The 20,548-nt window shown below is 31.7% G+C and overlaps 1 protein-coding gene across 3 annotated transcripts; it reads left to right on the plus strand.

Moving 5' to 3' along the window:
- Window positions 1-278: 278 nt before the first annotated feature.
- LOC132697362 (uncharacterized MFS-type transporter C09D4.1) lies at window positions 279-18,759 on the plus strand. Of its 3 annotated transcripts, none has more exons than XM_060662802.1 (8): window positions 279-318; window positions 5,076-5,377; window positions 11,127-11,351; window positions 11,411-11,549; window positions 13,263-13,462; window positions 13,557-13,660; window positions 13,831-13,938; window positions 17,106-18,759. In XM_060662802.1, the coding sequence occupies exons 2-8, from the start codon at window positions 5,099-5,101 to the stop codon at window positions 17,377-17,379; spliced, it is 1,329 nt and encodes a 442-aa protein (XP_060518785.1). In that variant the 5' UTR covers window positions 279-318; window positions 5,076-5,098; the 3' UTR covers window positions 17,380-18,759. The 3 variants fall into 3 exon arrangements, with proteins under 3 accessions (XP_060518785.1, XP_060518784.1, XP_060518783.1); XM_060662801.1 differs by lacking the exon at window positions 279-318 and adding an exon at window positions 2,158-2,260; XM_060662800.1 differs by lacking the exon at window positions 279-318 and adding an exon at window positions 4,634-4,753.
- The last annotated feature ends 1,789 nt before the right edge of the window (window positions 18,760-20,548 follow it).

A 20,548-nucleotide genomic window follows, 5' to 3' on the forward strand; every position in this document is an offset into this window, starting at 1 on the left:
TGTTTTTAGGCTTATACATTTACAGTAAAAACAAAACAAAAACACCACTGGACCTTAAGCGCCAATTAATCAAATTTGTTAACAATTCGTATTTATCAAAACCCTTGAATAAAAATCTGTCCTTTTTCAGTTCTTTCCAAGCTGCTATTAAAACCGTTAACTGGAAATTATTTTTAGTCGAAAGGTTTGCGATAATGAGCAAATAATTTATGATAATTTGCTTGGTATAAGTATTAGCAAACGCTTGGACTGAGTTTACGCATTTACGTAAAAAAGCTTTTGTTTGTGTTTATATAAGCTTCCAGAAACTATTCTGCGGTATGTAGAGTTTGTTTTGTTAACTTTGCCATGTTGGACAATGATATCTTTTTGTGTTCTTACTGCAGCACAATTTTATCGGGAATGACATCGGTTCGATAAAAAAAATGAGGCAAATTTTTACAATAGAAATAGACGGGTAGTAGTAAGGTTTCTTGACTTTGTCTTGCTCATTTGTATAAATTATGCCTTCTCGTGGTTTAATTTGATTCTTACATAAATCAGTTTGGTAATTCAATTTGCATTGGCGAATTTCCATATTTTGAGGAATTAAAAAATCATAAAAAACATTTAAAATAAGCAGTAGAACTATTGGTGTAATGTGCTTACTTGGAACAAGTTTTGGTGTAGAATAAATATTTTAATAATTTTAAAAGTTTCTTTTACCTGTAATTCATCACAAACCATTTTATCTGACCGATCACTTGATTACATTAAACATTTAAAAGTTACCGAATTTTATTGATTGGTTAGCTCTATTTAAGTCTTAAATTAACTTATTTAAAAGTTTTCCAGATGTGAAAGCACAGCTTTTTTTTATTTGAAAGTGACATTTTAAAAAAATAGACTCTCATAGTTCATATAAATATTTAGTCACAATTTGTGAGAGCAGAAGTGAAATTTAAATCCTGTGGTTTCGGTTGAGTTCCTTATTAAGAACCAACCATTAATTGATTTTATTGTATTGATTATTATTTTTCCTATTAATACGGTGTTCAAAAAATTTAAATTGAAAATATTACCAAAAAATATATTTTTTCAGATGGAAATCCCCTTTTTTTAAATTTTCCTTTTTTGTACTAAGCTAAGTTTCGGTAAAGTAGTCTTTCCGAATATTTGGCGTTTTCAAAATACTCGAAACAATATAATATTTTCTGTTGCAAAAGTGATTAGTAAAGGAGTATCGCGTCCACTTATTTTTAGTATTTAAAAGAGCAAAGAGGAAAAGGCCAACAGTTTTACGCCGGACCTGACAGTTTTATTTTTTGAATATTTGTTGCTATTGTTTCAATAATTATTATATATAAAGCACATTAATGCTAGACAGACAATCGCCAGAAGATTTTGTAGTAATTAATATTAGTGAAAATAAATTAAATGCCAAACTCACATATGTTTAAATTTCACGCCAAATCGAACTATGCTGTAATATATATTACATAAAAAAGTTTATATATTTACATTTTTAGCATTTTTACTAGCAAAAATCTTCGTAGGTTTCTCCTAGATTCACAGATAATTTGTTCTCAACAAAATTGTTTTTTATATTCCATTTACCTTTTTCTTTTTAAATTGGATGAACTTCTTAAATAAATTTACTGTAAGAGTAACAATACTAATCTGCAATCGATTTATTTAGCTGCGGATGTAGTGCACGGAAAAACCATTAATTTTGCAAAATACGAAATTTTAGGAGAAGTTGTTTATAAATATTATTTTTAAACATTTTTTGAGAATTTCAAGTTTTAATTTCAAATTTTCTATTTCGAAGTAATAAATTATGACACCTTCTTGATTTTCACCCAAATTTTCCTTAAAAAATTATTTAAAAAATATCTTTACCTATTTTGTGACGAAATAACTTCCATAATTCTTCCATTTTTATTGCAAAAAATATATTGATAATGAATTTTGTGGTGTATTCATATTCTGATAATTTAAAATAATCAGATCACTTTCAAATGCGACACTTATTTTAAATGGTAAAGCAATTGAATGAAATAAACCTTTGCGGCTTTGCGGGGACCCTACTTGTAGGAGTTTGCTACTTACATTATGCCCAATTGGCGTATGTTGTTACAACTAATTTTTTTATTGTTAAACATTAACAATAATTGACTGCGGTTGCGATTCACGCTTTAGTTTTATGGATTGAGTGATCCCGTCCCTATATATTATTAAGTCTGGTGAATTTTTCAAGGTGTAACACTACACTTTGGGGGTAAGTGTCTGGAAACTATTTCGACAATATGAGCACCTCAACAAGTCACTTCGTTATTTTTAAGAACCGGTTTAATTCGATTGACTCTATTAATTCTATGTGCGTTCAATATTTATTCGTCATATTTACATTTGGCAGCAATTGAATTTGCGTAGACCACCACTTATCATTCTAATTGATTCGTATATGTTTGATTGATTTGCTTTTGTTATTTTACAGTTTTTATTTTTTAAAGCCATATTGTATATCAAAGCGGCTCAGAAGGCGAATGAAAATTGTATTTCGGAGCTTATAAGAACTCAGCAAAAGTTAGAACCATTCAATCAAGAAAACCAATATCTTACGTCACGTCCAAATGCCTATTGCAATTAAAAAAAAAAAAACGTATTCCGGTTTAGCAAATGACATTAAAATTCTGAGTACGTCGTTACGTGTTAAAGTCAGACCAACTAACAGATAAAATCAAAAGTTGATAGCTATGAAGGTTTCATTCAAGAGTATGAAATTTGTGACATTTTCTTGTTAATTCTGGTCATAACCATACTTGAGGTAATGTAATGATTTGCATCTTTTAATTTGTTTATCTTATGACGATATTTTTCGTCTTTAACTTTTTGCAGATCTTTCAAGTGTTCGATGAACTTTTTGAAAAAACGTACTTTTAAATAAAAATATCTAGTTAACTACTTTTTGAGCGTATCCACCAAAAAAATCTGATATATCTGGCGGTACCTTGTCGTTGGTTAGGGACACTTAATTAATTTCCATTATAAATCAATTGAGCTGTGGCAATCTGAAATAACCCTAAATCGCATTAAAAGTTTGGGCTCTTGCAATATTTAAAAGTAGATTTTACAGACTTCTTGAACCACACCGTAAGTTTCCATCTTTAAAATTCGATAAACAAACATGGATCATCGAAACATACTTTTTTCGTGTAGATTGCATGTGGCTAAGTAAAATAAATCTTTTCAATAAAGCAATATCGATATGCTAATAAGTGTGAACGAGGGGTGCTGAAGAGAGGCATGGAAGATCGGCAATATTTTGAGCACCGATGGGGATTGGCTCTTCTTATGTTAATGTTCGGTGACGCAGTGTTGTTGTTTCTCGTGAAAGTAAGTAAACATAAAAAAAAATTCTGGCGTCAGGTAGTCCTATCTATCTATCTTACTTAAACGGCTTCCGCAACAATTTAATTTGAAAATTAGAAAAAATCTACCTATTCCATTCTTTAAGTTAACAAAATATTGCGAGGAGATCGTGGAAGAATTCAACAATAAAGGGTGTTACAAAAATAAAGTCTTGTAGGACATTTTTGGAACCACTATCGAGTACCAACTTTTGGCAAGAATTATTTATTACGATCTAAGCGGGGGGGTTTACAATTATAACAACGAAACGTACAAGTGCGCATTCGATCGATCCATCACCAGCAATTGACTTTTGACCTCCCTCTGGTTAACAACCTCGATTGGCGGATATCCTCTGGTCTGACTTGACTAACGGCTTGTCGTAGGAGTTCAATTTCTTAAAATTGGCGCGCCAATCCTGTATAGTCTTCTTCTCTCTGGACCTCGGTCACGGGTCGAATGGAGTAGTGGGCTTGTCCTTCGTACTGTTGAAAACCTTTTTACCCTCTCCGAGTATAGGTCATGCCTGCAGGATTCGCACCATTAAGTGCCGTTATGTAGATCTCGAATGTAAATTGTTTATTGAAAGCTCTCTATGCAAAGACTTCATCTTCGTTGGCCACTTCGGATTAATGGTGTTTTGACATGTGTCGGTTTCTAACGACCTGACGATCACAAATTATATGCAACACCTAAAAAAGTGTTGTATGCAAAAAATTGATAACTCGTTTATTAAACAAAAATGCCTATAATTATATTTTATTCCAAATATTATAAAAGATATAGGGTGATGCGGACATCGATGCCATTGATCAAATCTGCAGGGGTGCCATTTAGATTTAGTAAGGTATTATCGAATTAAAACGGCAACTACAGCCCTTTCCGAATATTTAGAACACATTCTTCTGTGTAATTTGAAATAATTACATTTGGCCGTTCTCCAGGCACTTCAAATATGCCGCTGTGAGCTACCCTCTACAACAAAATGAACAGGGAACTATAGTCTTCTAGCTTGCTGGTCTTGTACAATACCTATCCCAAATTAATATCATCTCGATATTCGTGGTTACGTATAAAATTTAATATTTTCGCAAAAAATTAGCGATGATTACGCTATTATTGCGTTTAAAAACGAAGTAAACTCAAAATTCAATCTGTTTCAACGTGTGTGTGATCTTGAGAATGTGTGATTATTTGTGACAATAGGTTATTTTATATACTCGATCTGATAAAGTAATGATTGCAATTTTCACATACTTTATATAAAAGCATTGAGCAGAGTAGAGACGCTTTTAGTTCCGGTATATCTGTGCGTGATTATTCCTGCTACAATATTGCCTGTGTAGAATACAATATAAAGGTACATCACTTTTTGGTTTATTGATAATAGATTGAGATAACCTTATAGTTATAATATAAATCTTTTGTATTATATTTTGATATTACAAATTTACATATCATCATATCCTCCAACTACTGCAACAGGTTCTTTTACAGTATAAATAAATATCGACGAACGCTCTATATATAATTTATGTCTATACATAAATCCAAATTACATTGATGTTGTCTGTCCCAAAAGATCATTTTCTAAGCAATTGAAATTGTTGTTTAATTATTAGTAGTCATGATATCTAAAAGTTTTATTTGAAATTCAATGTTCACGGTCAAAAATATTGCAGGTCTACCAGATATCTTCCACGATATGAGTTCTACAATGGATCTGGAATCAAAAAGTGGAAGTGCTGGTAGCTTACCGAACATCGAGCCGCCCAAAGTTTACAAGATAAGATGGTTTATTCTGTTTCTGTTCGTCCTTTTCTCTGCATCGAATGCTATGCAGTGGATTCAGTTTTCCATTATCAGCGGCGTGATTCGAGATTATTACGGTGTTTCCAAGGAATGGGTGAATTGGACGTCCTTGATTTATATGATACTTTACATTCCATTCATCTTCCCAGGAAGTTTTCTTCTAGAAAAATTGGTGAGAACTTCATTTATTTATTATAGACGTGTTACAGACGTTACTAGTTGGTTTCGCAAACATGAAGTAGTTTTTTATTTAGCAGTAGTAGAAAACAAATGATCACGGGCTGTCATTTAAATGTTTACCAACTTTTGTTTCTTTTTATAGAAACCCCGATATATTTCCAAGAAATCAATTTTTCGTTTTACAGGCTCTCAGAAATTTACATATTGCATTTTTAAAAGAACGCCGTCGAATAAGACGGTAAAATTAAAAAAATTAAACGTACTGGAAAGTCACTGGCGTAAAACTATTTGAAACTGAAACTTTATTTCATACAAAATAAAAATTAAAGTCAATTGTTCAAAGAAACTTCCACAGGCTACTGTAATACTTTTTACAAAACTTCTGGATTTCTCCTGCGTCGGTTTTTGCTGAGTCTAGCTGAAACTATTTCATTCAAGCTCTGAAGAAGCCAACAGGATGATTGGCGAAACGTTAGCAAGTTCGACTCAGCAAAAACCGACGCAGAAGGAATCCAGAAGTTTTGTAAAAAGTAAAAATTAAATTCACTAGCTTTTTACACACTATACATGCTATAATTTATGTACAGTTGTCTGTCGACAGGCGGCCTCTGTAATAATCCGATTGTTCCCGCATTCCCAAGTTTTTTCGAACGCAGATAGGAACGAGTCCAGCACACAGGTCGTTTAGCTGTAGGGTGTAGTAGCTGAATTCTACATTTTTTTTGTTTTATTTTTAAATTTTCTAGCATTAATCTAGGAAGGTGTGTAAAGCTTTTTCATATAACTACTAGATTACATGGTTTTGGCTATGCTGCTAATGCAGACACTTCTGAAGTCAACATAAAAAAATCTTGAAAAGGACCATGCAATACGCTACCAAATATTGGGCAATATTTCAACATTCTGTACGTTGTATCAGCATCAGAAGTAGTCGATTATTTTGTGATGTAGTTCTCTTATACAAGGAACTTTACGTTATTAATAAATAAAAAATATTTTTCAATATTTTATTGATAGATCTCAAACAATTCTTCCTGGTCCTTATCTAATACTAGAGCAAACAGGCTAGCTAGTAAAAAGGAATTTCTGAGACAAAAGATTAGGTAATTAAACATACATATTGGCATTTTTGTAAAAACATACGTTAAAATAATTAATCAATTTGGAAACTTTTTCTATAAGTATACATGGATTCTATAGAAAAATATGTGGTTGACACAACTCGGTCATAATCAAACAAAATAGTTTTGTTCGAAAATTTCCTATAATTACAAAGTAAAACTTAATACATTTAGATATTTATTAGATTTTTAATTGTTGATATAGACCGATTTGGTATTGAGATAGTTATTCAGGCACGGTGCGGAGAGCTTAAAGATTTTCGCAACAACATTTACGTGAGTTATTGTTTCGTTTTTGAATTAAATTAGGTCGAAACATTGGATGTGTTTGTTGTTACTTTTATTTGACATTCAGCAATTAGAAAGACTCGAAAAAATAGTCCAGATTCGAATATTTACTACGTATTTTGTTAAATATTGATGATCGTCATCTAACGATAATCTCCTTATTATGTTTTGACATTTCTAAAGGTAACGCTACCTGATTCTGTTAATGGCTCAATTTCCTTAGCAAAGTCGCTCTACGATTTATATAATTTGTTAATTAATAATCGTGGCGTCATCGAACGCCCGATAACGTTTTATCTGAAACCTCAAATATATTTCTTAAGTCGACAATTGTGGCATTGTGCTCATAGCTGTGAGTTATTAACGCTATGAGCACAACTCCCACTATAACGTTGGAGATCTATCTATCTATCTATCTATCTATCTGCAATCAACAAAATATACCAATAAGGGAAAAAGCTCTATTATTACTGAAGGAGTGACAATAAATTCTTTGGAGAGCAGTGACGCAGAGGTTAACTGCTCGCTCCCCAATCTGAATCTAAATCACAAATGCATAACTGTCACATTTGAAATAAACATTTGAACTTATCAAAATATGGTAAAAATTAGCTGGAAAGAACGAAAAGTGATAAAAATTAAAATTAAGTTACATACAAGTTACATATTAGCTATGTTATAAGATATAACAAAAATCAAAATATAGTGATTCATTCTTTAACATTCAGAAGTAAGGACATAGTGGTTCTGATATGAAGTGGTTACGAAGGCTCTTCCTAAGATCATTCTGAACAGTTTCTTATGTAATTGAAATACTTGTGTAATATGTTTTCATGGAGACCTGCTTACTGGACTCTACAAGGCATATCTCAGTCAAACATTGTAATCATTAATGCTACTCTATAAAGGAAAATTACAGCTTTTTCTGGCAGACTTTTGTTTTGTTTGGATGAGCTTTTTAAACTATGTAGTCGGTTTGTTTAGTTAGACACTTTCGATAGTTTTCAGATTAAAACTATGACGCTATTGAATTTAAATAAATTGTTGAGTTTGTTACTCGTGACGTACATCTTAATCGATAACACAAGAGGTCCTCGACGATAATAAAATAGCGGCACTGGACAAATTGTTCCATATCTAGTTTTAAGAATACTTCATTTGATTGACACACGCAAATTCCTTGAGTCTGCGATTAGTACATTATCAGCACAATTTCATGCTTCGTAAGCGACGAATCCACATGTCTGGAATTTGGAGTTTGTGGATAGTGCGTCTTAGACTTGATTGACAGCACTTGTTATTATTATTGGCTTGTTTGTATTTGCAAATTGATAAAGGGGTCGCGAGTAAACAACAGGAAACAACATGTTTTTTCACAGCTTTCATTTTAAATTTATTAAATACTACTTTAGTTTATCTTCGTACTTTTACTATTTTTTCGATACTCCTCGCGTTGCGATTTTTGAGTATGGAGGGTACATATTTTTTGGACTTTTTGCTTCATGCGCTTGGGTAAGGTATAAGTGCAAAGTTGCAGTGCGGGCAAAAAATTCCCATAGATTAAAGCAGTTTTTTTGCACAGTCAATTTTCAATTACAAAAGTTTAGTACTTCATTGTCAATTTGCCTCACTTCTAAAGAGGACATAAACGCATTATATATCGTTAAGTATTGATTTTGTTCAAAGACCCTGTCATTTACAAAGCGTGAGTTTAGGAAATGCACAAAAATAACCAAGAATTCTGTTCTGTTGCAATAAACGCTTTGCCATAGATTTCTGATTAAGATTACGCTTTTAGACGAGTTTTTGTGGAAATATTTTTACCACGGATTATCAGAAATCAGAGGAACGTTATCGTAAATTTTTGATCTTTCGGAAGTGGAAACAATGTGTCGTTTTATCTGGGTTAGGGTTTAAATGCAAATTCGCAGAATGCAAATAAAATGTTCACGTGCAGGGTCGGCTTTTTATTATGGGAGATGCAGACTTGAAAAATGAATTTATAAAACTTGTAGGTTTAAATTTAATACATTCATTTAATACAAATCAGACTCGCTCAGAAACGATTTTAATATACAAATATCTAAACATTCTTTAAACATTTTCCTGCTAAAGCTCCTTATAATCAGGTATACAAAATTATTTAACAAATTACCTGTTCGGCTTTTACCTAATATGGTCCTTTTTCTTACATAGGTAAATTTTATTATGTAATTTTTTATTGGGGCATCCAAAACTAAATTAAACCAATCAAAGTATTCTAAACCAATTTAACTGTAATGCATATTGGGCGAGCATCTAATGAAAAGATCAAAGAAATGTCGGTTAATAATTCGAAAATAATATTCATTCATGGTGTGAAATAATTACATATTCCAAACTGGAAACGTGGATTCGTGGTTAGGACTAGATTTAAGCCAGATATTAACCGCTTTTTGTGTGTACTTTTCATTAGAACTGATTTTGGCACCATTCAATTGTTAATTGAAATTATACGCAAAATGTATTTTGTGAATGCTATTTTAGTTCAATGTACACTGAGATGATTCTTACGTCATTATGTTGCTCTACTGCAGACCAATCATCGGTCAAATTGGCGGCAGTAAAATTTTTGAGCAAATTAATAGGGTTTATCTGTTTCGGACCACTGCCTTCGATTTGGTTGTTATTTTTCAATTTTTTGTAATACTACTCATATTAGTTATGTTACCGTAATAGTAATATAATGGCTAATTTTGGTTAACCATGCTTTAATAAAAATAAACAACCACTAGATTACAATTTAAGTTTAAGAGAATTTAGACTAATGTTTAATGAACTAATAAAAAAATTAAAATGACACAACTACCAAAAATAAAAAAGGTTATGCAGCTTCTTTAACAAGAGACTTGTCCTGGAGACAGCACTATTTTGTAATATCGTGGCTGATGATGCTTACATTACAATTGTTCAGAGAAATTTGGTATTTACTAGTTTTTATATTATTTTCAAATTAGAAAGTGTGAAATACGAAGAGTAGACAAACCGAAATAAACTATGAACTAAAAACTAAACTAAACTAACTAAACTGTAAATTTTTTTTTAATTAACTTCTTCATTTTAATTATTTTGATTACCTTTTGATTAACATTGTAAGAAAGTGCTGTTTCATCAAGATTATTGTCAAAACCATTCATAGGCTAAGAGACCACTAAGTATGTATAAATATCGTCTAAATAATTTTATGGACGAATAACGTAATGAATGTTTTCTGTAAGAGTGGAAACCATTTTCAAACGGCCTGTTCGTCACGGCTGTTATGAAAAAACTTCGCCGCACTGTAAGGTCCTATTTCGTGTTGATATCAATCATTGTTGTATTTGACGAAATAGTTGAAATACTATTCCGCGTTGTCTTAAATAATGTTCGCATTAGTTTAATTCGAAAACTATATTATAGCTGTCGATATATCAATAAATATTTTACTAGGTTTATAAGCAAGCATTTGGGAAATATTTAGCGCACACGTTTTTAAAACTAACACCTTCAATTTTGATGTGTACTCTTATAATTCTGAAGTTGCTAATTGAAGCATGCATTTTTTGCGTGATATATTTTTTAGAAACAGTGGAATTTATCTGAAAGGGGAATCGCAAAATTGTGATTATTTTGATTGACATTTTTAAAAGGGCAGATATCGGTGAACTCTACTTAGATTAGTCATCATAAATAGAATTAAAAAATCTAAAAAAAAGCAAAGGTACTAAAATATTTGCGAACATGTTTTGCACATAGTAAATGGGCATTTTTAAAAGATTTGGTTATTTTTATTGAAAAAATATAGAAAATTGGAAACATAATTTGCTAATTGCATCCAAAAATACTATTAATTTTGTTTGACACAATTTCACTGCTATTTAAATAATGCCAATATCCTCCTTCTTCTACCGAGAAACGAACTCACTTCTTAAATTGCTTCTTATTGCCTTAAATATTCTCAAACTCTTCTGAAGTTTGCGGCAAAATTTTTCCTTTGAGGGAATTGGTCGAAGTTGCTTCAAATACTTTAGACACATTCACTGATATTGTAAATAAAAAATAAAATGCGAATTAAAAAAAATATTGGGCACAAGTCCCAACAATTTGGATAAGTTAAATTTGCTTTTATGTATTTTTTATTGTATGTATTTTATGGCCTACTTAAAGAAAAACTAAGATCGAAAAAAATTCTTTCCTTGTCCAGAAAACGTTTGATTTTTTGTAAATTTGGGTATAAGAAATCCATGAAAGATAGTATGTTTATTTTGGAAAAAGAATAAGAGCATGTCGAAAATTTTCATTTTTTTGTTGTAGGGTTTAAGACTGGCCATAACCATAGGAATTTTGGGAACATGCCTTGGTGCCTGGATCAAAGTCGCCTCAGTTGACCCGGATCGATTCTACATCAGTTTCTTGGGACAGGGAGTAGTAGCCTTATCTCAGGTGTTTGTCTTGTCCGTCCCTGCGCGACTGGCATCTGTCTGGTTCGGTCCAGATCAGGTTTCTTCCGCTTGTAGTATTGGAGTTTTCGGAAATCAAGTGAGTACACTTCGCCTTGAATATATGAGACATTTTACATTTTTCTTCTCGCATTACAGATCGGCATTGCAGCTGGCTTTGTTATACCCCCGATGATTGTGCCTGGTGGAACTGTCCACGAAGTTACTACGCAACTCTATATACTTTTTGGAGGAGTGGCAATATTGACCTCCGTGTTACTTGTTCTTATTTTACTATGTAAGTAGTGCCTAATTTACTCCAGAGATTTTGTGTGGGTGGTCAATATGATTTACAGAATTTAAGTTTTTTTTATTTCGATAATGCGGTGTTTTTTGATAACCTTATTATCTACTTTACTTTCAAACGTTGTTTTATACTGGTTTGGAAAATATTTAATAAATTATAATTTGAACTGAAAAGCTACTTAAAATTCAAATTTCGCACTCAACGTACTACAATTTAGTAAATTACATTTGAACTTTATTTCTAAAGCCTCTAGAATACTTGAGACAGACTTAAATAATTAGAATTTTGCATTAAATTCGGACAATATTTATAAGATTAGTTACCATTCTCTTGAAATCGACTAGTATTTAGAAAGAAAGGATGAAGAAAGAATGTTTTTTATAGGTGTTTAGGTTTAGATTGTAGATTATTTTCTGTTTTTAATAAAGAATTGGTTTAATTTTTATCTAAAAATATATTTAATAACTTAGAAGTTCCATAAGCAGAAATTAAATTGTAAACATTAGGATTTAGCAATTAAAGAGACATATTATATAATTTTTGAAAAGTGAAAAAAGGAAAGCAACATTACATTGGAGAGAACCAACTTATTGAGATACCTAAGTTCGTGGTTTATTTGTGTATAAAATCGCTAGTAAAATAAAAAGACTGTCCAAAAACTTAAATAATCAACAATAATCAAAATTGAAATATGCATCATATCTGAATGTGTGTGGTTGAAATCTAGTGAATGTATCCGATATATTTAGTTTTTTTAATGCCGCTTTGGTGTATTTACATTTAAATAGATGTATCTATCTGTACCGGCTGGATCCGATCCGATCTAAATCAAATAGATGAAAACTGATGTCATCATCTGCGACACAGACTCAATCTGTGCAATTTTGAAATTTCGAATTTTGCATGAAAGCAATTTCACGCCCTGTATATTTGGGAATCATTTTTACACATGATATTATGTTCCAGTCATCTATATATAAATAATTGATATTTTAGTTAATAAATGATAAAGTTATAGCTTGAAACAAACTTATAACATTAATTGGCTTATGCTTATGTTTTCTTAAGTACACAAAATGTTGCCCAGCAAAACAGTATGATTTTTAAACAATACACCATAGGACCCTCAAGCTGTAACATATATTCATGTGCTGTTTTTAGCATTATGTTTTTTATGAATACTGAGCTCTAGACACAAACACTTTTTTAATAAAGATGATTTTTATTTTAAGTGTCCAATTTGATCCATATTCGCTTGACGAGCAGCGATTGAAGTGATTAAAGTTTTGATCACTTATCTATTATACGCGGTGCTACGAGGGCTGCCTTTTATGTTTCGGTATTTTCTTAAACTACTATTGACATCTGGCGACCAACGTTTTTATAGGACATTTTGAGGTTAGGTTTACTTAGGTTTTGGCGAAAGAGTGTTGGTTATGTTGTTTGTGTTTTTTGCGATAAATTAAAAAAAAATGGGACTGTAAAAAATGGAACTTAATCGATATGGAAAAAGTGCTTTGATGATTGGTTTTACCGAATGCAAAAGTGTATTGATCATTAGGGTGAATATTTTGAGAAACAATAAAATCATATTTGTTGGTAGCTTATAGTTTTTTATTACAAATCCCAAAATATAAAAGGTAGCCCTCTTACAGCTATTTTCTAAAATCATTTTGCTCGTTGTCCTAAATGTTTTTTTTGTAGTTTTTAAAAATGGACCTCCTACGCCGCCGTCGTACGCTGCCCAACAACAGAACGAAGAAAAAGGGAGCTTTTTCGATTCGTTGAAAAATTTAATTAAAAACAAAAGTTTCGTTCTTCTTCTTTTGGCCTACGGAATCAACACCGGAGTTTTCTACGCCATCTCTACGTTGCTTAACGAAATAGTTCTAAATTATTATCCGGTAAGCGCGACCACAGAGTTTTGTGAATTGTTCTATCTTTAGCTGTATTAATTAGATAAACGCTGAATCAACAGAAATAATTCGACATTTTTAGGGTGCGGAAATTGATGCGGGGCGTATTGGGCTGGTAATCGTAGTAGCTGGTATGGCAGGATCGGTATGTTGCGGATATGTCCTTGACAGGTTTCGCAAATTTAAGTGAGTATTCATACACTTTCCAAAGTTAACGCGTTTTTTTCTTGAAAATTTAATGAAATCCGGACTTATTTTGACAAAATATTTCCGAAATATGCATCACTCAAACTGATAACTGTTAAATTGATTGTCCCATGCGCTTAATGATTTAACAGTTTTTATTTCTGTTTTAGGGAAACAACTGTGGTCGTATATGCGTTTGCCTTAATTGGGATGCTTGTATTCACGTTTACCATAGATAAAGGCCTTTATGTTGTTTATGTGGTAGCCGGTGGACTTGGGTAAGTTAACTGTAATTTATTAACTAAATTTGAATGTTCTACGATCTAAATTTTAAGTCTTCCAAAAAAAAAATATAATAGCGAATTTTGAGAAATTCGTGTGTATATTCCAGCCGATTTCATTCATATTCCATTTCAAGTAGCTTCATTTGTAAGAACAGCCTTCTTAACAAATTTTATTTTCTTCTTATTAATCTAATGTTATTTGCAATTAAAAATAAGGGTAACTTTGTAAAGCTCTACATTCCAAATGCTTCTAGTTTTCGAAATATTGCCATTTTTTGTATTGCAAAGAAACCTTATAGCTATACCGTTCAGTTCACAGGAGTTATCCGTAGAAAAATCCAAGTTCCAAAGATATAGGTGGAATTATTAGAAAAGAGAACAGTGACTTCATTGCTTTCGTACTAAAATTATTTGCTTCTTTCTTCTAGATCTCGATTGTTTCTTGCTGTTTGTAAGGAATATAGAATATACGCAAAAGCGGAAGCCCTAAACTGTGATTTCGTGCCTAGCAACTGTTGGCGTTACTGTACTTTTCTAATAAATGGTTATATACAAATGGTATGATTTACTTAATTTTCGTTATTGACTGAATTACAAAATCACAAGAACTTTCCAAAAATTTGAACCGGTCAACGGGAATAGGTAAAATGACTAAAATAAACAAAATATGAGTTTGAGTAAAGAGTACTGGGAGGGATACCAAAATATTTATTGCATGTACTCATTGATTTTGGATTTCGCGGGTGTTGAAAGCGCTTTACCTTAACATTTTTAAATTTTCTTGAATTTGGTTCAAAGTGCTTGTGTTTAATCTTCTGAAACAAAAGGAAATTTAAGCATTTCACTTTTACCACCACATCGAATATGTTTCTTTGCCATATTACTAATAAATTATAAAAAATTTTAGTACATTATTAAGCAAACATTTACAGCGAATAAAAAGGCAACTGTTGTAATAAAATATTTAAATAGTTTTGGTTACTTTCTCTGTCACATGCTTTTATCTGGGGATAATTAAAAAAAGAAACTGAAGAATATGTAGGCATATGTAGCTGGTGTGTAAAGTTTATAAGAACTTTTAGAAAATAATTTTACGTTACGAGTTTAATATTAATAAAAATTGAGGCTTCTACTTGCTTATTAAATGAGTTGAAACGAAGCAGGTTATTTTATGATAGAAAAAAATGATTTAAAACGTATATTTACTTATAGGAAGTTGAAACCATTTCAATTAGATATCTATTAAAATAACAATTAGTTTATATAATTAAAATGAAAATAAAATGAATGAAATGATTTTTAACTTATACGTACGGCTATTTACAAGGAATATTGTAATTATTTTGAAAAAATATCGTTATCTAAAGTTGCCCTACTTTTTAATGTTAAATAAGATAAGATTGTAAACGTGGGTGGGTTTCCCAGTTAGAATTTTTCTTTTTTTAGTGTGCTTTTAATTACAATTTTTTCATCAACCAGTGTTAATAAATATAACAATTTTGTTAAGCGGGTAGAAGATTTCGAAAAATCAATAATGTATCGTCTTAACTCTTGACGTCAATTATCGAACCTGGCGACGGCAACAAAGCATATGACCAGTGGCTATTGTAGAACAGAGCATGATGGACAGACTTTTAACGTGTTTTAAAAATATATAGTTTTAATATTATATTATGTTTATTTAGGTATGATAAAAAATTGAACTAAGGTGGCTTTTACTTGATGAAAATGCATTTATCAAAATAAATAAGAACTAAAAGTTCAGATTTTCTCGAAATTATATATTTTTACATGACAATTGCACACTATTGTCTTTTGATGTACAAAACTTATTTCCCAGTATTCCACCAATGGATGTGAGAGATTTAGTAGATTTCACCCTAACTCGGAAACAAGTTAACCCAATGGTGAAACAAGATTTATTAGATTGCTTAATAGTATCTTTAGACCAAAATTATTTTGAATTTATTGGACAGATTTACATCTCTAAGGAAGGTATGATTAATGGAAACCCACTTAGTCCTTTGTTAGCCGAGATTTTTATGGATAATTTGGAAAATATACTAGAACATCCTTGAATTGAATTGAATTCTTTTTTAAATTATATTAACACATTACACAATCGTATAAAATTCACTATCGAGATTGAACAAGCTAACTCTATTAATTTTTTAAACTTAACTATTAGGAAAACGCAAAACAAATTAGATTTTTCCATTTATCATAAACCTTCACACACGGACACAGTCCTACATAACAGCTCAAATCACCCTTATACACACATTTCATTCTTTTATACACAGACTTCTTAATACGCCACTCTCAACAGAAAATTCCAAAAAAGAACTTAATAATATTAAATAAATTGCACTGAACAACGGCTACAATCCGTCCATTACAGATAAAATTATAAATAAAAAACAAATCCAGACACCAGTAAACTTTATTTATCCGAAACCTAATACATAACACGAACAATTTAAACCAATTACATACATAGGAGAACCTAGTGAAAATGTTTCAAAACATTTGTCAAAATATGGTTTAAAAATAGCTTTCAGAACTAACAACACAATAGGAAAATTTTTTTAAAAAACAATAATACGAAATGTATAAAATTTTGATATTTGATATATTTGATAAAGACACGGTATTGTCGAAACAATTCTCATGTAAAAATATATAATTTCGTCAAAATCTGAACTTTTAGTTCTTATTTATTATGATAAAAACATTAGTACTAATAGAAAATATGCCACAGGAAGTAAGTGCGTGGTTATCTTATTCTGTTTCTCTCTGAGTCGTCATTAAGATTAATTTCAATGAAGTCTACGTTATTTTGTAAGCAAATTAAAGAATCTTCAATTTTGAAAAAGTGTTGTAAATAGGCACGGGATATTCAGTACTTACCCTGATATCAGCCGAAAAGTGGTCGACTCTCCGTTGTCTTATCCCTTACCTATGAATAAAGTATAAATTCTTGTGTTTATCAAGTAATAATAGTTACGAACGTCATAATTATATTTTGCGTGTGTTTTCTTAAAAATATTTTAGCGAAGTAGCCTCTGATCATTTTGGTTGGTAAGTTATGGTTTTCGTACGAACGACAAAATTCTGGCTAGATTATGTCACTAGCTAACTAAGTCGGGCTTCTTTTTTAGATTTTTCATGACTGGCTTGTTGTCTGTGGGCTTCGAAATGGGATCCGAACTAACTTATCCCGAACCGGAAGGGACACAAGCCGGGCTGTTGAATGCGGCCGCTCAGGTGTTTGGAATCGCCTTCACCAACATTTATTCGCCGATATTTTATCAAGTGAACGACACTTGGGCCAACATGGTGATGTCTGTTTGTCTCGCAGTCGGTCTCTTTATGACGGCCTGTATGAGTTCCGACCTCAGGCGACAAGCGGCCATGGCTGCCGCGAATAAGTGAGCCGTGATTGGCCCAATCCATATTGCGTTTTGTATTTCTGAAAGCTTTTTGATTTGGTGCAAAAATTTTTCATTCACGATACCTATTAAATAGGTAAAATCATAAGTTGTCATGTCATGTCACGTATATAGAGTAACTTAGACAAAAGTAAAAAATATAACAAATTAAAGAAAAACGGACGTATGGGTGCTGTTTTAACACTTTGCAGTATGGTTATTACAAGTTGTCCATTGCAGTTAACACATCTTGGTGATAATTCAAAACCAATATTGCGCATCTATTCACCCAAAAAAAAAAAACGATATTTGTGCCAAATAGCTTTACAAAATGTATTTCCCTCGTTTTGAATTTTTATACTATATTTTTAATATGATATTTATGTGATATTTCCGTATGCATTTCTGTAAATAACAATTTTAAGTATAATGTTAAGTATTTATCATAGATTATCGACGAACGAAAAGTGTCTCTAATGTATTTACTATAAATTCTGCAGAACAGTTTAGGCTAAACCGATGAGATTTTATTTAAAATTTGCAATCGTTTCCTATTAATTATACATTCTAAGCTAAATTGGAATGTTTAGCTTAGATTCCGCTGAAATCTGGAAAAGATCGTTTTGAGAAAAACTAACCTAGTGGGCTGTGTTGTCTGGATCTGTGCCATATAAAATGTAAAATTTTGTTTTTTGAAGATATGCTTGGCGACTGTTGGTGCTAAGAACACAAGATTTATTGACTGACGATTATCGAATTTTCAGAAACCACATGCTCTAGTTTTATCCGGTACCAATTTTTTATTATTCCAATGCTCTAACGATTAATCTTCTAGTTCTGCGGTAGGCTTGAACTTCGAAAGGCTTGAATATTGAATAACCCCAAACGGAAAGTAATTAACAAACTACAACACCTGTTAATTTTTCTTTATAATTACTAGGATTTTTATAGTTGCCCTATGTTCACTAAGTGCACAAAGCACAAAATTATGCTAAAATAAACTAAACCCTATCGAAATTGGAAAATATGATTATACTATTGTCTACGGGTATTTTAAATCTGTTTTATGGCGATTTATTTGATGGTTTCGATAAAGAAGCGACTTTGTAATATTGTGCGTTAACAATTTCTTCATTCTTTCAATATATCTGCCACCAGAATGCCACTTGTCCGATACAAACAAATCCATATACTTTCAAGATGTTTTTTCAAATATTTTCGATTCTGGTTGATCTGCGTGTTTTTTGATAAAGTTTGTACTCTCGTTGCTTCTGTGGGTAGATTGTGATCTGTAATCTCGTGCTAGAATTTTCTTGACTGTAACAATTAGTTAGTTAACCGGTATTGAAACTGTTGTTATCTTAGATCTACGCTTAATAAAGAAATTTACTGAAAGTTTTAAAAATGTTTTCTTTTTCTTTGCGGTGTTAAAAACTGCAACAACAAATTAGAAATCAAATTGGTGGTGGCCTTTTTAATTTAAAACAAGGCAACCAAATAATTAGAAATTAAAATGATATTAATAAAATAACATTACATAATAATTTAGAAAATTCAAGTTAAAATTTGGATTCCCCTTGGATTTCCTTTTTGCAAATAAAGTACGCATAGTAGTGGCGCATTTAATTATGGAACCACACTGAATAGATTTTTTAAAACCCATAAATATATATAATAATATATATATAAAAAATATGTAACATTGATTTTTGGTTAGTTGGTCAGTCTCAACAGTGCACGGATCATAATGGGTTGCAGCGACGTGTCTATCAAGGACAGGATGCAATTAGCAATTTACAATATCTGTAGCGACTGTTACTAAATATTTTATTTTTTCCCATTTAGCAATAACTTTGTATTAAAATACAATATCAAAAGAATTTATAATTCTTTAATAATATATAGCGCAACTCTGTATAACATAAAACTCTTTATTACGAACAAAATTTGTTGTACTATTACGTCTCCATACAAAGCTATGTATTAATCCACTCTGTATCACGAATTTCTCACTCTCTATAAGACTTACACCGTCGACTGTATCCACGATTTAAAACTGCAAAGAAAAAATCATTCAGACTGAAGCGGCTGGCAGTTATAGTAAAAAACTAAGAAAACCAAAATTTGAAGATTTGGATCGGGCAATGTTGCAGTGCTTCCAATGGCAACGTCTTAAAAATGTACCACTCTCTGGACCTATCGTAAAACTAAAACCAGAAAAGTTTGCTGAACGGCTTGGCATTATCGATTCCAAGGCTTCGAAATTATGGTCGGGGAAGTTCAAACAGAGACATGGTATAAATTATGGACAGATAAGTGGCGAAGCCCGTGATGTCGACAGAAACGTCACTAACGACTGGCTAGAGAAGACGTGGCCAAAACTAGCAAATTTTTGAAGAGGAGAATTAAAGGGGAGAAAAATATTGAATTGGCATTTCTTCCAGCCAAAACAACAAGTGTATTACAGCCGATGGACCAGACCGTAATAAAAGTCTATACAGGAAAAACATTTTAATGGAAATGATCGAGTCTGAAGACAAATTTTCCATTAATATGCTAGATGCAGTCAACTTTATTAGTAAGGCTTGGAAAGAGGTGACAGCAGAAACAATTCAACACTCCTGTCGTCAAGCAGGACTTATTACCGATACAGAATGCGAACAGGACTTGGAAGATGATCAGCCACTAAGCGAGTGGATAAAGCAGTTTCAAACAACAATTACGTTTACAAGCGAGGAGTTGCAAGATTTTATGGTGATAAATCAGGATTTGTTTACAACAGCAGACTTGACAGAGGAAGCCATATTGCAACAAGCAAGAAAGGGTGATGAAGATCACCAAGAGGAAGAAGAAGATGAAGAAGTTGATCTGGAACCATCACCAACCATTCAGCAAGCCCTATATTCAGTTAAGCTGTTGGAGAAATTTTTTATGTATCATGGGAAAGATGCCTCTCCCGAAGAAATGGTGAAAATACAAGACAAAGTACCAGATGCCTATTGGCATACTAAAAAGATTCAAAAGAAAATGAATGAATGAATAAAATGTTCCTGAGTAGAAGTTAAAATATGTAGTGTCAAAATTAAACTGTTATTTTTCATATTATTTTGAAAATTGCTTTAGTTTTAATAAAGTATTTCAGTTAGTCGTTAGTGGATGAAAGTTGTACCCTA

This window comes from Cylas formicarius, unplaced genomic scaffold (genome assembly GCF_029955315.1).
Source record: "Cylas formicarius isolate icCylForm1 unplaced genomic scaffold, icCylForm1.1 PGA_scaffold_1__22_contigs__length_36826433, whole genome shotgun sequence".
In the NCBI taxonomy this organism is placed as follows: domain Eukaryota; kingdom Metazoa; phylum Arthropoda; class Insecta; order Coleoptera; family Brentidae; genus Cylas; species Cylas formicarius.